General features: G+C 41.6%; 1 protein-coding gene across 2 annotated transcripts in view; it reads left to right on the top strand.

Moving 5' to 3' along the window:
* Positions 1 to 17,094, top strand: part of TSNARE1 (t-SNARE domain containing 1) — a 356,889-nt gene that overhangs the window by 163,695 nt on the left and 176,100 nt on the right. For both annotated transcript variants that reach the window (XM_066336834.1, XM_066336823.1), the window contains exon 8: positions 13,021 to 13,093. In XM_066336834.1, the coding sequence (XP_066192931.1) occupies positions 13,021 to 13,093 (73 nt within the window). The remainder of the gene's footprint in view (positions 1 to 13,020; positions 13,094 to 17,094) is intronic.

Here is a 17,094-nt window from a genome sequence, read left to right as displayed (position 1 = left end):
ACAATGGGATGATGAGTCATACAGGAGGTCCTTGATGGCCCATTAAAGAGAGATAACACCCGTAGGGAGTTCTTTATGAGTCATGCACAAGGCATTGATGGGCCATTAACTGAAGATGGTGATAGAATACATCCTAAACTACAACCCAGGACACTGTAGGACTTATTATTTTCTTTATTTGGTTTCACCCTTTTTCCTTGGAGCATTACCCTATTCTAACAAGATCCCTTTGAATTCTAATCATATCTTCTGACAGGCTCTGAAGATTTCTGAGCTTCACTGCACCATCTTATTTATGAGCTGTCCTTTCTATGCCATCACCTAAACCATTCCTGAAAAATACTGGTTAGTCCTGGATCCAGGAAAACCGTATGAACTCAGAGTATCATAAAATCCCCTCCCTCACTTGCTACTCACTCTGGTTTTAATGCAGCTCTGGTACAAGTGTGGCTTTCTGGGCTTCAAGTGCACTTGGCCAGCTCATGTCAATTTTTCATCCACCAGTTATTCCTACCTCCTTCTCTGCAAGGCTGCTGCCATTCCATCTCCCTGTCTCTTCAGATTCTGGGAATTGTCCCAATCAGGGAACACAACCTTTTATTTGTCCTTGTTGGACATAGTGATGGTGAAATCCTTTTCATACATGCTTCCAGTCCATCACCAAAGAGAATTTACTGATGAACAAATAGTTTTAAAGTATGATTTCCCAGCCAGTTTTACAGTATTTTCATCTAGACTTTGTTTGCTCTACTTGTGTGTTTGTCATCTGCTGCTTTTCCCCCTCCTCAGATGTTGCCTTGTCCTAGAGAGGTACCAGGTAACTTTTGACAAATGCAGACTTGTTGCTGCTCATTCTCCTGCTGTGTTTTGTGCAACAACAAATCATACCTTGGATTATTTCCCCCATCATCTGTACAACTGGGGCTGCACTGGGCTGGCATTAAGATATCTGGCCTCTAATTCCCAGACTTTTGGATTTTGCACTGCTCAGACACTCTCTTTTCTCTCTTCTGATCTCCCATGAATTTTCAGTTTACAGCTCTGAGGTTGTCTCATTATTTCTCTAAAAATTTCACCTTAGTATTCATGAGTCCCAGACAGTTTGAAAATACCTAAGCCTTAATCTGAGCTCCACAATTCCAGTGTCGGCTCCCCATTGACTCTGAAGTGAGCCAGGACAAATTGCTGAGCAGTAAATGTAGAAGACATCAACATATAATTCACCAACTCTACACTATAAATAATTCCTCCTTCCTCTAGAGATTAAAATGACCCAGACTTTGTTCTCTGAGAGCATTGCCTCCATCTGCCAGTGACACATAAGCAAAACTGTCAAAGTAAAATGAGTGATTAATTGTTTGAATTATATCTCCTTTGATCAGAGAGTGAGCTGCTTGTGGTTCAGACCCGTAATTTTAATTACTGGATGGAAATGCAATCCACAATTTTGATCTGAGAACAAACGCAAGATTTCTGGATTTGGGATGGCAGACACCAGCTGGTATTGTACTGTTTCTGCAAACAAGAGCTCCAATGCCCACATGAGCATGAGCAACAAACAGGAGGAGCTAGAAGTCACTGAGCCACTGGAAAACTGGGATTGGAAATGGGGTGGGATGACTCTGATGCCTCGGGAAGGCTGACCTGGAACAGAGACTGAACAGAGCTAGAGAATAAAGTAGGTATTTATTGAAAGGCCTTTAAGGGTATACCTTGAGGAGGACAAGGGGCCTGACCAGGGCTACACCCAAGGTGGACTTAGAACGGTCACAAAATGGTCACAAAATGGACACAAAATGGACAACCCATCATGAGGCCTTACACTTTTATAAGTTTTGGTCCATTTGCATATTGGGGTTTAATTGTCCAATTACAGCTTCAGGTTGTGAGGTCCCATTCTTCCTGTTTCTCCCTTCAGTCCACCCTTGTTTGTGTAATTGGGGCTGAAAACTTGTAACCATTGTCCTTGGTCTCCAGCAGGAAAAGGATTTGTTTTGTCTACTCACTCTGTGATGCGAGCTGACTGACACTGTGAGGCTCAGAACTCACCCCTGGGCAGCACAGAATCTGAAATACATGAAAGCTAAAACTTAAGGCATCAACTCACATAACCAGAGTGCTGCGATGAGTCACTGTAAACTCTTCAGAAGGGACAGTAAGAGGGGAGGCATTGGGTCACCCTTGTGTCAATAGGGCTGAGCATTTAGATAATTGGGAAGGCCAGCAAAGCAGATATCCTGGTGGGAGTCTGTTATAGACCACCCAGCCAGGATGAAGAGATGGATAAATTGCTCTAAAAGTACCTGGGAGAAGCCTCATGATCGCTGGCCTTTATTCCCATGGAGGAATTCAATTTAACCAAGTGTCTGCTGGAAATACAACACAGCAAAGAGGAAATGGTCCAGGATGTCCCTGGAGCGTTTAGAAGATAAATTCCTGACACAACTGGTGAGTGATCCAACTAAAGAAGCTGTGCCACTGGACCTGTTGGATACTTTTACCCAGAAATTGGAAATTTTTAACTCGGTACTGAGCATAGACAATTGGAAAATAAAGTGAACTGTCACACAGCCTTTAGTGTCTGGCTTAGACGTTGGCACCTTTTATATGATAAGAAGGTGTGTGAGAAATGAGAGCATTTTGGCCTGCTTTTTCTATTAGAAATTTGGAGGTGATCCAGAAGGAAATAAATGAGGAAGAAGTATTAAGTATAATTTATGAAGAGAGATTACAGGAATTTACCAATTGCAGGCTCAGAAAGTGCAGCAGTGATTAGTTGAGCCATGATGACTGTGTAGAAATACTTGATGTGTAATAGCATTGAGAAAAGGGAAGAATAATTTAAAATATTAAGGTTGAAGGTAGTAACAAATTACCAAGTAGTAACTAAAGACAGAGAGAAATAAATTAAACATTAAAAAAAAAAATCCTTGAACAATGAGATGAATCATTTTGGATGTAATGGATATTTTTAAAATAGTCTCTTGTGTATAGAATGGAGAATAAAACCATGTAAGGGTGTTTGGGAGAGTCAACTTGCAGGAGGTGATACCCATCAACCTTTTTTTTCTGAGCCTTTTAGCTGCAGTTGTAATTAACTTGCCCTCAGACACCTTAACTCAGCAGTTTTGCCTTTTAGGTAACCTGCATTATTGACTGAAAATATGTAAGAAAAGTGTCAACAGCGAAGTCTGCAGTCCACAGAGCCAAAATCTGAAGACCCTACAAAGACCACAGCATTTGGCTTTGAAATCCACAGGGAAATGTAGGGCAGAGAGAGGTTTAATTTTAATTCTTGTTGCCCAATTTGTACCTTTGAGGAGAGGGTGAACCTTGGAATGGAATTACTCAGGGAGCTGGGGCTCTGTGGAGCACTTGATGGCCTGAACAGCCATACCCCTTCTTTTGGCTGTGCCTCTTCAGTCCACTGAAGAAAGAGAACAAGATCTCTCCCATTGAGAGACCCCCACCTGGAGCTCTGGGACCCTCAACACAAGAGAGATATTGACCTCTCCAAACAAGTCCAGAAGAGGCCTCTAAGCTGATCAAAGGGCTGGAGAACCTCTGCTCTGGAGCCAGGCTGGGAGAGCTGGGGGTGTCCAGCGTGGGGAAGAAAAGGCTCCAGGGAGAGCTCAGAGCCCCTTCCAGTGCCTAAAGTGGGTCCAAGAGAGCTGGAGAGGAACTTTGGGACAAGGGATGGAGGGACAGGACAAGAGGTGATGGCTTTGAGCTGAAGGAGAGTAGGTTTAGTTTTACATATTAGGAGGAAATTCCTTCCTACAAGAGGAAGTGAGGGACTGCAAGAAGTTGTCCAGAGAAGCTGTGGATGCTCCATCCATGGAGGCACTCAGGGTCAGGCTGGACTGGACTCTGATTATCCTGGGCCAGGTGCAGGATGTTTGAACCAGGTGGTCTGTAAGGTCTCTTCCAGCCCAAACCCTTCAGTGATTTTATGATTCTGACCTTCAGTGACCTCTGTAAGAGATTGTGGCTCCCTTCCTCTCTTGCATCAAGCCCATGAACTCCATTTGTAATTAGGACTGAGTTGTCTCCAAACTCTGTACAGGGTACAGCAGCCTCAGCCATTTCTAAACAGAGGATTGGCAGCATAGCAGTGAGTTGTAAAAAGGTGCTGTATTTCCCTTGTCCCTTTGTCTTTTTCTTTTCAGTGAAAGTTAGATGTTCTTTTTTAATTTGTCAAGAATAAATAGTGCATCTAAATGAATCACTCTGTTGATAGCTTCAGATCAGACCCTGCAATCAGTATTTTATTTAAGTAAAAGAATTGAGCAGCAATTGATAATGCATGACATCTTAAGATTGCTCTAATTGCTTGGCTTCCCAGAACACTCCTAAAAAGAAAATTAATTCCTCCATTGTATTTTTTTCCTGGCTGCATGACCCTCGTGGAAATAAATCCAGAGTGGAGAATTAATAGTGCTGCAAACAAAGTGTAGAAAGTGTTGAAGTTTTTGTCATAATCTTTGCACAGTTTCTATTTTTGAAGATAACATACCACCTGCAATAAACTGCCTTTCCTGGGGCTGCTATCAGTCAGGGTGATAGATTACAACTACTTCCCTCACTTCTGCTATTAGTTTATACATTGCAGCCTGGGGCAGGAAGCAGGAGATGCTAAAGGAAAAGTCAGCCTGGAACAAACTGAGTTTGGAGTTTAGTGACGGATTTCCGTATCTTTGGTGACTTGGTACTTCTGAGCAGCTGCAAGAAAGTGAAGCTGTAAATATTAAATGCATTTTATTTTCTTATTTTAAAAAGACTAAGTGTCCCCAACAAACATTTTTATTGCATATAAAAAAATAATAACTTTTTTTTCATAGGTAGCTGTAAGAACTTGTATATCTCACTTTCTGCAGTTTACTACTGTAGAGACCAGTGGCTCCTTGGAGCTGTTGGAGAGCAAAATAAATGTGCAATGCAGACAAATAGTTCCTGTTGGACAGGTACCCACCACATGAAATAGTCCCTGACAATTGCATCAAGTTGCTGTGGTTATTGCCCAGCTCTTGCAGAAAGAAAAGGGATCTGCTGCTCATTATATAAAAGCCTTTTCTTGCACAAGGCTGTGGATTATTTTTGGTGGATAATTTTGCTCTGGTTTGTGTGGCTTTTATGTTTACCTTTTGTATTGTATTTAATTTTTGATTTGGGGATGTCAGGCCAGCAAATTTCACAAACCCTAAGCTACAATCCATATTTGAAATACAAATGGATATCTTCTACTGGGAGAACCTTCATCTTCACTGAATATTTTCATTCCTGGTCCACAAAGGCCACAATGTCAGGCACTTCATTATCTCTCTTCATTTCGGGTCCTTCATGTAATTACTTTTGTGCCATTTGATTAGCCTATATACATACGTGAATTAACTCAGAAGGAACTCCTTAATTCAACTCCAAGGAGCTGGGAAAGGTGAGAAGGCAGAAAATCCCACAAAAACCCTTCTAGCATATCAGAAAACTGAAGCAATATTTCTGGTCCATGAGTCTCTTTCATATCCAGCCCAAGGGTTTGTTAGAAAAGCAAGGATATTAATCTTTCTTTAGTGGTAAAGTAGGTAGCAACTCGGCTGTAGGAGAGCAAAAGTTTGGATTTGTAGTGTGGGTGCAGAAACTTTCATTTGCAACTGTGAGAAAATAAATCATAGAGTCGTAGACTGGTTTGGGACCTCAAAGATCACCCAGTTCCAACTCCACTGTCATGGATCAGGTTACTCCGAGTTATTGCTTCCAAATATGCATTGTAACATCCCAGAGTCTTCTTCCAGCTGTGCTACTTACAGGACCTACAAGGACATCAGACATTCCATAATGAGAAATAAAATTGCAGCACATTCCTATTTGGAGAGCAGAGCTGATGTTCACTCTGGCGAGGAATGAAGTCACTTCCCTCTTCATTTCCTTACTTCTTGAATCTCCCTTCCTCTTTCACTCTTGTCTGATGGAAGAGGAGAATGGTGGAGATTAAGGAAGGGCAGGGCACTGCAAAATACGCAAATTCACATGCTCTTCTCCATCATGGGTGATTTTTGAAACATTCTCCATTTGCTCTGCCCCTCGAATTTGTAGCATAATTCTTTTGTTCTCCACACCCTTCTGTCCCTCTTCTCCACTCTTGTGAAGCCCCACCTGGAGCACTGATTCCAGTTCTGGAGTGTTCAAGGCCACGTTGGATGGAGCTTGGAGAACCTGGTCCAGTGGAAGGTGTTCCTGCACATGGCAGGGGTTGGAACTGGGTTGGGTGATCTTTAAGGTCCCTTCAAACCTAAACCATTCTGTGACTTTATGATTCTGATTCCATGATGACACAACTGTTGCATCTCCGTTTTCTGATGTGACCCATTCCTGCCTCACATCATTCCTGCTCTACCTGATATCAAAACTATCACAGACTTGAAGACAAAATGGAATCAACAGATATTTATTTTTCTAAACTAAGCAAGGCAAAAAAAAATTTCTTTTATTTTTTGTTTACTTGCCTGTTATCCCGTCATATCAGTTTTCATGCTTATTTTACACTGGAGCGTTTAGCCAGGAAAAAGAAGCCTGAGATTTAAGGTCTGTTTTCTGCTACTGTAGACAGAAATAGGCTGTGTTTATACCTCTGCAATCTGCTAAGACTCAAATGTTCATTTAACACCTGGTGTATGTTCAGGGCAAGTTAATCTTAAAATCATTAGTGTCTGTCTATATAGGGTGGCTGTTTATACAGGTGGGAGTGTTTGTGGTACATGAAGATACACGTGTATAAATACCTGTATAAATACCCACATGTACATGCACACGGGAATTCACAGACCTTTACAAACTGATGAATTTAAATGAAATTTGGGGTGTTAATTAATTTGAAGATCAGAATCAAAGTTGGTAAAAAGAATGCTTTATGTGAGCTTTGATGCTTTATTATATTTCCCAAATATAAAGTGACAATATCTACACAGAAACAGAACTACTGATGACCTCCTCCAGTAACACATCTTCTATTTCCACATCCAAATGGTTTTTTAAAAGTGCAAGCCAGCTCTTCCTATGTTTGTGTCATTGTATTTCCCATAGACAACCCTGACAAGGGGAAATGATTTTAAACCAGTAAAAGGCACATTTAGATCAGATATTAGAAGAAATTCTTCTCTGTGAGGGTGCTGAGGCCCTTGCACAGGTTTCCCAGAGAAGCTGTGGCTTCTCCATCCCTGGAATCGTTGCCCCTAGGCCAGGTTGGATGGGGCTTGGAGCAACCTGGAGTAGGGGAAGGTGTCCCTGCCCATGGCAGGATGTTGGTACAAGATGATCCTCAAGGTTCCTTCCAACCCAAACCATTCTGTGATTCCGTGATTCTGATTCCCTGATGATACAACTGGCAGGATTTGTGACCCCATGGGGGATCCACTTGAAGAACTGCAGCCCATGGGAAGGACCCAGGTTAGAGGAGTTTGTGTCTGCCTTGAGAGGGCCCCCACGATGGAGCTGGGGAAGAGTGTGAGGAGAAAGAAACGAGTGATAAACTGACCACAGCCCCCATTCCCTATTCCCCTGTGCCCCAGCAGAGGAGGAGGGAGAGAACATGGAAGTGAAGTGAAGTCCAGGAAAAAAGGAAGGTTGTGGAGAAGTGTTGATCAAGAAGACTTGATTTTATTTTTCATTATCCTACTCTGATTTTGATTGGTATCAAATGAAACTGATTTACCCAAATCAAGTCTATTTTGCCCATAACAGTAACTGATGACTGACCTCTCCCTGTCCTTATCTCACCTCAAAAGCCTTTTGTTATATTCCCATTCCTCTGTCCAGCTGAGGAGGGGCTTTGATGGGCCGTGTGACATCCAGCCAAGGGCAGAATGAATAAAACACCAGCTGGGAGCTTGCAGGATCTCTGTACTCATCCCTGTTGAGGTGCCCTCTGCTGTGGCCTCAGCTGTCTCCCCTCCCAGAGCCTCTCCATTTGGGTTTGATAGGCAGGAACCCCCTTTCTGCTGTTTCCTGAGCTGCTGTCCCCAGGTGGGTGCTGGGCTGGCATCCCAGAGCTCAGCATGACTGCTTTAATTGTGCAGCACAGTTCTACACTCCCTGAGATGACACAGACCTCTAAGACAGCAAAAGAGTGCGGGAATGTGCACAGGCAAGAGAGGGAGAGAGAAACTCCACACTCTGGCTGTTGCTGAGTCCCAGAGGAGACCTAACTCAGTCTGTAATTGCTGTTCTGGATGGCTTCTGCCCTCCAAACAATTTTCTGCTGGTCTTTTGTTGCTTAGGCTGAATCAGGTTGATTTATTGAATGTCATTTTTTTTCTCCCCAGCCATAGACAAGAGAAAAATATTTGTTGAAAGGCTGTTGCAGCAAGATTTAGTTTCTGCCTATCTTGCATCAGAAGCTTGCTCAGGTTTTATATTATTTTTTTTTTCCTTTTCCTTTCCTTCCCCTGTCTCTCAGAGAGGAATGAGGACAGACAAACACCATGCTCTGATTTGTCTTTCCATGTCCATACATGGTGGACCACAGGGTAGGAGATGCCCCATGGCTGTTGCAGACAGGACAACACACAAGGAACATCTCAGCATCCCTTTGGTAAAACATGACAGACACTACAAAGAACTGTTGGTTGTTGTTTTTTTTTTTTTTTTTTTTTTCCTTGTTTCTTTATTTTTTCCCCCAAAGATAACAAGCACAAGGGGTTTGTTTTGCTTTATTGTGTTTTGGAGTGCTTCCATGTGCAGAAATAGGCCTTATAGGACATCTTTCAGGATCTCCTTGAGGTTTATTTTATAGCTCTCTTGGCTGCTTGCTGCACAGTCGATGACAGCTCAGAATGTGACCTCGCTTGTAAAAATTCAGCAGCTCCTGAATATTGAGGCTGCAATTAATTTAAATGCTAATTTATAGTCCTTTAAAAAAATGGATGGCTGGTTTGTGAGTAAACACAAAAGCACATGTGCCAAATAGGATAGACCACTGATACTTTTGATCCCATTTTTATACAAACCTAAGGCAAACATTCCTAGAAATGAGTGTGACTCTTCCCTCAAGGACCTGAGCTGACACTGATAGAGGAGGCTGGGATCTGGCTCCATGTGAGAGAGGAGCTGTTGACTGCACAGATTTGTTCTTTGTCCTTCTGAGCAGAGCATGTTCCCCTCTCTGGTTTATTTGATGCCATTCCCATGTCTGGAATACAGCAGTGTCCTTAGGATATTGTTAAGGGCAGGGTTATGTGGGAAGTTTTCAGTGTGAATCAATCTTCACCCCACAAAGCATCAGAGAGGAAGAGAGAAGAGGTTTGCTTATTTGCTGTCTTGGAAACACTTCAGTAATTCTCATTCTGTGGTGAAATGGGCTGCTGGGATTTGTTGTTCCCACATTGGTGACAACATCTGGGTTTTATCACCCAACTTGCTCACAAATTAATTTCAAAAATGTTGAAATCTTTATCTCATTAATGCAAAAATTGGAAAATTGAAATTTCTGGTTTATCTGCAAAATCCGATTTCCAACCATTCTTGTGTCAGACATGGAAATTTAATTATTTTCCCAAAATCTCAGTACTATGCAGTGGCATTATTTACTTATTGAGTCAGGTTAAGTGACTCAAATAGTCCTGCCATTTTAACCTAGTACTTTCTGCTAAGAACTTCCCAAACTAATTTTCCCTAGTGAGAGCTAATCCTCTAGAACTTAAGGGCCTGAAATTCTTTTGCATCTCTGTTTTTCTCATCTATCACTTCTCTCCTTTTTTTTGGCCATCTTTAGCTATTGTCATTTCATTTTATTGTTAACTGGTTTAATTCTTTTTGTTCCAAAATAGGTGATATTAAATCTTGTTTATTAATCTGAACAATGGATTAATGGATTTCCCTATTTTTTTTTTTTTCAGGGGAAAAAAAAAAAAAAAAAAAAAAAAAAAAAAAAAAAAAAAAGATTTATATGGAACAGTTTAAACCTGTCTCCCTCTTCATGCAGAATGTAGTCGATGAACTGCTGCCAGATAGGAAAGGCTGGTGTTAATTAAAACCCAGGGAGCCCCAGCCTGGTTAGCTGGCAGGGAGACAGAATTTTGGGAGTGGTGGTGGCTGCTGCACTCCTGGGTTCTGTGGTGTCAGAGATTTATGAGGAGCTGTATTTCATTGTGGATTCTGCAAAGGGTGTGCAAACATGGGAAACCAAAGGCAGTCTGATTTTCCTAGAAAACTCTGGTGCCTGGCAAGTTCAGAGGTACTTGGGGGTGGAGCAGACCTGGCATGAAGGAGCAGGAGAGTAGCTCCAAGGTATATTCCATTTTGGAAGGTCTTTATTTCTGGGTGTTTTTCTTTCTTCTATTTCTCCCTTTGTTTTCCTTACATATATCAAGGACTTCGAAACTTCCCATTGCCAGGTTAAATTATTCAGCAGATTTCTTGCTTCAGGTCAGATTGTGCTTGTGCTCTGTGCTTTATAACTCACCCCTGTTTGTTTTTCCTGAAGTGCAGTAGTGGCAGTTTTTCCTTCCTCACAACCCAGCGCTGGCTCTCACTGATGCATATTTGCTAAACAGTAATTTTAAGTGTTATTGCAACATTATGGAAAGGATCTATACTCTGCAGCTGCAGATGGTTGGTTTCAAGTACCTGAATACAAATGGCAAAGCTGAACCAGCGCCGTTCGCACACAATGTTGGATTTTCTTTCTCATTCTTCCCTGACTCATGTAATATCTGGGATCAGACACAAACAACCCAGCTCCTTATGCCTCAATTACCTGAGAAGGGTCCTCTAAGAAGTCAGTGTATGATTTGTTTTATTCCAGCAGAAATGCTTGGGTTGGGAGGGGGCATGTGTAATTCAATATATTGCTGTAAACTCTGTTTAACCAAATCTACGTGCAAAAATATATTTGTGAGTTTTAAGCCACCTTCACTTAAAGTGCTGAAAAAGAAGCACAACAAAATAGACCAGATTGAAGAGTAGAAAGGATTGTGTTTATATTGCAAGGAACAGAAACAAAAAATTATATCAGTGACAATTTAGCCAAGAGAGACAAATTAGCATTCTGGGCTTTTTTAGTATTATTTGTTTGTTTGCTTGTTTATATTTTCCTTAATCATCTTTTGCAAAGCTGTTAAACAAGAGCAGAACAAGACACTAAAGTTAATTCCCAGTTTTTCATAGTTTGCTAAATTTCAACTTTCTCCATTAAAATATTTTTACAAAAACCTCAAAAATATTCCCTACATATACACAAAAAAATATTCACCACTAATTTCTCCTCATTCCCCAGCAATGATTTACTAACACAATGCCCAAGTACCATCTCAACTTACCTAAATTTCATTGTTTTGCAAAATATTCTGCAGGATTTACAAGTTAGGAATAATATCATCCATAATTAAAGCTTCATTATGCTTGACAAGTGAGGGAATGAAGTTCATTTTGTGGTGCATTACCCCATCTTAGATCAGAGGAGTGTTTTTTTTGCTTTATTATGATTTCTCACAGCTTTTTCAATCTTTCACTTTTCCTCCATCTTCAGTTATTCAACAATTTGGTCTATTCTAGCACTCACAGTGGGACTCCCAGACCTCATTTTAAATTGATGCAGTTCTATTGCATTACGTGTTGAAGTGTTATGCCAGTTACATTCTCACAGCAAACTTCAGTAGGAGGACATGGATTAATTTTTGCACCATTTTCTAAATTTGCTAGTAGGGAAATGGAGTTCTTTATAAAAATGTGGTGGAGGCAATTGGATCTTTTGGGATGAACAAGGAATCCCAGAGTGGGCTGGAAGGGAGCACAAAGGGGTCATCTGGTCCCACCTCCCTGCTCAAGCCATCCCAGAGCACGAGCACAGGATTGTGTCCAGACAGCTCTGAAACTTCTCATTATCCTGCTCTGATTTTGCTAGTGATAAATTTGATTAAGATCTGTCTGGTTTTGCCCATGATGATATTTGGAGGTTGACATCTCCTGGTCCTCGTCTCAACCTATGAACTCTTCATTATATTTTCAGTCCCCTGTCTACTTATAGAGGGAAGTGGAAGAGCAGATCTGATGGGTGCCATGGACTTACAGTCTGTGGAATCTTCATCCTTGGAGGCAGAAAAATCCCTGGCCTTGAGCACCGTGCTTTATTTGTCTGCTCTGAGAAGGGCTGTTTGGCTAAATAATTTCCAGAGTTTCCTTCCCATTTCAGTGTTTCTGTCGTTATCTGACTTGTACAGCTGGAAAAAAAATGTACATCCTTTTTTAATGTCTTTTTTTCTGCTCTGGTAATGCCGCCTTATTGGTAGTGCATTTAGCAGCGTCTATATTATTATGTCTATTATTGCTAAATTAATTCTTTTTACAAGAGACAGTGTCATATGATGTCAACATATGCTCACATTTGCTGTTTTATACGGTAAATGCTCAGAAATGAAGGAAACAAACTCATGGGTAATTTGCTGTGTTTTCACAGAGAAAATTTCAGAGCTGGATGTAGTTACTTTTTTTTTTTTTAACCACTTGAAAACATAAAAATGAATCTGTTCATCAAACAGCTCTTTCCATATTGCCCTACCAATAAGGTAATTTCAAATTCAGGGAGTTTTTGATTGTATCTTCATCAGTTTATGAATAGCATCAGATGGATGCTGTGCTGAGAGATGGCCTTTCTCTGTGTAGGAGAAAACAGTCTGGGATGAATGGCCTGCGTCACCAATAACTTTTTTAGAAAGAGAAGGGTTTGCCACTGTTGTTTTTATTGTTGTTTTTTCTTAGTCCTCCACTATTCTGAAAAGCAGCCATAAAATCTGATCATTCCACTTGTTCCTCTCACAAAGCTTGAGTCAGCTGGCTGACTTAGATCCAGCAAACCATGGCTCTGAGGGAATTTTTTTACTATGGGAGCCTTATAACTTCCCCTTTTACTTCTACACCGATGAAGATTTCTGGGTTTGTGTTTTTCTTTTGCCAGACTGGAACTGTGGAATGTGCTTTTTGTGCTTGGATATTTTCAATTCCTCGTTGATGTCAGGATTTCTGTCTTTTCAGAGTGACATGTTGGATGTGAACCAGATCATCAAAGACCTGGCCTCCATGGTGCACGAGCAAGGAGACACAATAGGTAGGTGTCACATGAAAATTATGGCCTTTATTACCCTCTTCTGCAGTTCCAACGTGATCTTGTCCCTCACGAGCAGCCCTTTGTTGATGCTGTGGTTATTTTCCCTGTGTTTTGAGCATTTTGTGCATCCAGAGATGTTTGGATCTGACAAGCTGCCCTGTGCAATAAGGTTCTTGTGTTATGGACAGTTTGCTGGTATATTTAGCATAAAATAGAATTCACAGAGAGATGAATCCATTCCCTTCTGACTGCAAAAAAGGAAGCTGGAGGATATATAACATTAGCTGGAAAGGGATCCAGTTCTTCCTTTCTACCTGGAACTGTAATTAAAAAAAAACAATGGTAGTGGCAATTATTATGCTGATTATTGATGAAAATAGAGAAAATTAACCAGCTTTTTGTTTCCAAATAGAATTTTCATTCCACATAACAGGGCATGCCTAATTAAATTTACAGAAGCTTGACATCAAGCTCATATAAAGTTTGAATTTTCTGCCCGTTAGTTGATCTCCTCTTGTTCTCCAGCTCCCAATAGCTAGGAAAAAATTGGGTGGAGAAAACTGGGAAAAGAGAGCAGAGAAAATCCTGGTCTTATCTTTAGGAGCAGCCCACCACTGAGAGCCACCACTTCTCATGAACGGAGAGATAAGAGACTTTAGATCAGTTCTCTCTGAGCTTTGTCTTTGTCACCACTCTTTTCTGATCATGCGAAGGAAAATCAGACTTTTTTTCTCTATCTCTTGGTTTTTGTATGCACAATAATAATATGTGGGACTTCTGAAACAGCTGCCCACTTCCAAATTTGGGAGTTAATAGCCTTAAAGGCTGCTTGAGCGACCTGAATCCAGAGCAGCAGGATTTGTGGGGATATTTCTCACCTGGAGGCTCAGCTGGAGTTCTCACTGGTGCTCCTGGTAGCAGGAACAAGTCCTGAGACAGCCACATACAGATTTTAAAAGCAGAAATTCTTCTCTGCTGCTTATTAATAGCTCTGGATTTCTTTGTCAGGTTCATATCTCTGCAAATTTCCATTACCATAAGATACTTCCTATCACACTGAAATGAGTGATCTACACCCCTCTGAGAAGCACCACTCAGGTTCAAAGGGGTGGTAAATATATATATATATATTTAAATTCAGTTTCTTAGTATATTTTCTTTTTTTTTTCTTCCTTTTTTTTTTTTTTTTTTTTTTTTTTTTTTTCCCTTTCCCCTCTTGATGCTGGTTTGAAAGCTTATTTTTGTACATGGATAACTTTGGAGCCTGATTCATCTCTAAAAGCACATCAGATGCTAATGCCTTGAGGGACATGACAACATACATCAGCTAGCTTCAAGATCCTCACAACTCCTTTTCTTAAGGCAATATTTATTATTTTAAGACTTTGCCCATGCATAGAAGCCATCCCAGTATTAACTGCCCTGTGAGAAGCTGTTAGACTAAGTAGGACATTTTGTCTTTGAGCCAGCATAAGGTTTTTGTGGGTTTTTTGTTGTTCTTCTTCTGCCTCTTACACTCCAGCAGATTTTTAACAGGTTTTTTAAGGACTATCTTTTAATCCTGACAGGCAATCAAGGTATCTTCCCAAACAATTGCTGAAGGATCCCACTGTTAATCTTTTGTTTATCTGCGTGGCACAGGCAGAGTAACCCTTGCTTCTTACAAGAATCTAAAAGGCGTTTTTCTGGCACGTGGGCCAACTCCTTAATAAACACTTTGATAACACTCCCTAGGGGAGAGAGCAATTTCTGTCATGCAGGGACGAAATAGAATGCAGACTTGGGAGAGGATATCTGTGTTATTGTACATCTTCTGCACACAAACTCTAGGCCCAAGGTCCTGGCCATGGCATCCTTTGGATACAAATATTAATTGGTGCATTGCCATATCAGTGAGCCCAAAAAACCAAAACTTTAAAAGCAAAACGAGCCAATGGACCAGCTGAGAATCAGCAGAGTCTTCCCAACACAATCCTGCAGGAGCTCTTGGCAAAAGCATCTCCAGTGCAGCTTCATCATGTGGGCTGTGGTGAGGGGAAAGGGGGCAAGGAGGAGGACACTAATAGGAGAAAACAATAATTGGCTGTAGGGTTGGTGTTGCTGACATGGTTTGGGGTTCAGTGGGACCCTGTTTGGGGATTTGCAGCTGCTTTGGAGAGATGGGATCCACCAGATAAGGAGACATTTGGTAATGGTGGGGGAGGGAGGGTGTGACCTGCAGTCCTGTGGGAGCAGAGGACAGGATTGCTGAAAGAAGTACATGGGGTGGTGTGGCAGGAAGGGTTCCCAAAGTCACCAAAATGAGGTGTGAGCAGGGTCACCTTCAGACCTGGAAGTGAGGAGGGAAGTGCCTGCCAGGCACCACCATCATGGACAAATATCCCAAATCCTCTCCAGGAACTGGACGTTCTGGGGTGCTAAATGCACACAATACTGAATAAACCTGAGGATTTAGAGATCTGTGTGAGGTTGCAGGGCTGCAGTTTGACTGGGATCATGGAGATGTGATGAGCCTAGGAGGGAAGCAGGCTCTTTTAGGAAGGGCAGGGTAGGAAAATGAGGAGGAAGAGTTCCCCTTTATAGAGAGAGCAGCTGGAGTGCTTGGGATGCTGCCTGGGGTTGGATGAGAAGCTGATGGAAAGTTTATGAGTCAGGATTAAAAGGAGGACAGGCAGAGTGGATGAGGGCTTCTACAGACAGACAGACAGACAGGAGCAGCCTCACGTTTTCAGGCTCTGATCCTCATGGAGGATTTCAACCACCCCAGCATCAGCTGGAAAGACAACACAGGGCAGAAATATTCCAGAAGGTTCTGGCATGCACTGGGGACAGCTTTGGGGATCTGATGTACAGATGGCAAGATCTCCAGCAGAGGTTCATCTCCACTAAATTTTACTGTCATGGCAGCAGAAGGATTCGGAAGCCAAAGCTCCCAAGGAGTAAAGGCTTGGCACTGTGAGAAGTAAATTATTTGGAGGTGATTCCAACAGCAACAATCACTCCTTTCCATACTCATAGATGGCCACTCAGCTGAACTGTAGGTTCCACAACAGTCTGAAACATTCCCAGAATTTCACACTGAGCATTTCTATTTGATATGTGTGAGCTTGTGCTTTGATTGATGGTACTGGGATATGGATCCAAACTTCCATGCAATCAGTTTTGTGACTGCTGTTAGGGAGAAGAGAATCTTTAATCCTCACTTCCTCTGAAGAAAGTGTCAACAGCACAACTACCAATGTTTGTATTGGAACCTGATGAAAGCAAGTGCATGTTTGTCCAATTTGTAGGCTTCTGTTTGTCTTGTAAGTGAGAATAAAGTTGACCTGAATAGGAGTCAGTGCTCTTTTTTTTTTTTTTTTTCCCATGGCAAAAGGAAATCACCTGTGTTTTAGAAAAGCTGTTTCTTTGTGCTACCTGTGTATGGAACCTTAACAGTTATGCCAGAATAACACTCAAAATTTACATCCGTTATCTAAACTGCTCTAATTCTGTCACTGTTTACAGCTCCATTGCATTTCACAAAGCCACAAGAAAAGACCCACATTGTTCTGGAAACACTTTACACTTTTAAAAGCATCACATTTCTGACTCTTTTGAGTAGTTTTGGAAACAAGTGTTGTGTATCTGTAACCTTCCCAGCTCCTTAAAATGGGAAAAGATCCCAAGTTCACACAGTGGCCACCTATTTTAATACTTCAAGAGCAGCAACACAGGAAGGAATTTACCAGTTCTCTACCACTTTGTCCAGAATGAATGTACACAAATCTATCTTTGCACAGAAAATTTCATTGGCTGAAAGAATCATGGAATTATAGGACAGTTTGGGTTGGAAGGGACCTTAAAGATTGAACACTTCCAACCCTGCTTCCACTGGCAGGGACAATTTCCACTATCCCAGGTTGCTCCAAGCCACACCCAGGCTGGCCTTGGGCACTTCCAGGGATGAGGCTTCTCTGGGAAACTTGTTCCAGGGCCTTCCCACCCTCACAGGGAAGAAT

Source organism: Sylvia atricapilla, chromosome 1 (assembly GCF_009819655.1).
Source record: "Sylvia atricapilla isolate bSylAtr1 chromosome 1, bSylAtr1.pri, whole genome shotgun sequence".
In the NCBI taxonomy this organism is placed as follows: Eukaryota; Metazoa; Chordata; class Aves; order Passeriformes; family Sylviidae; genus Sylvia; species Sylvia atricapilla.
Note: the sequence above shows the minus strand (reverse complement) of the source record. Positions and strands in the feature narration are given on the sequence as shown.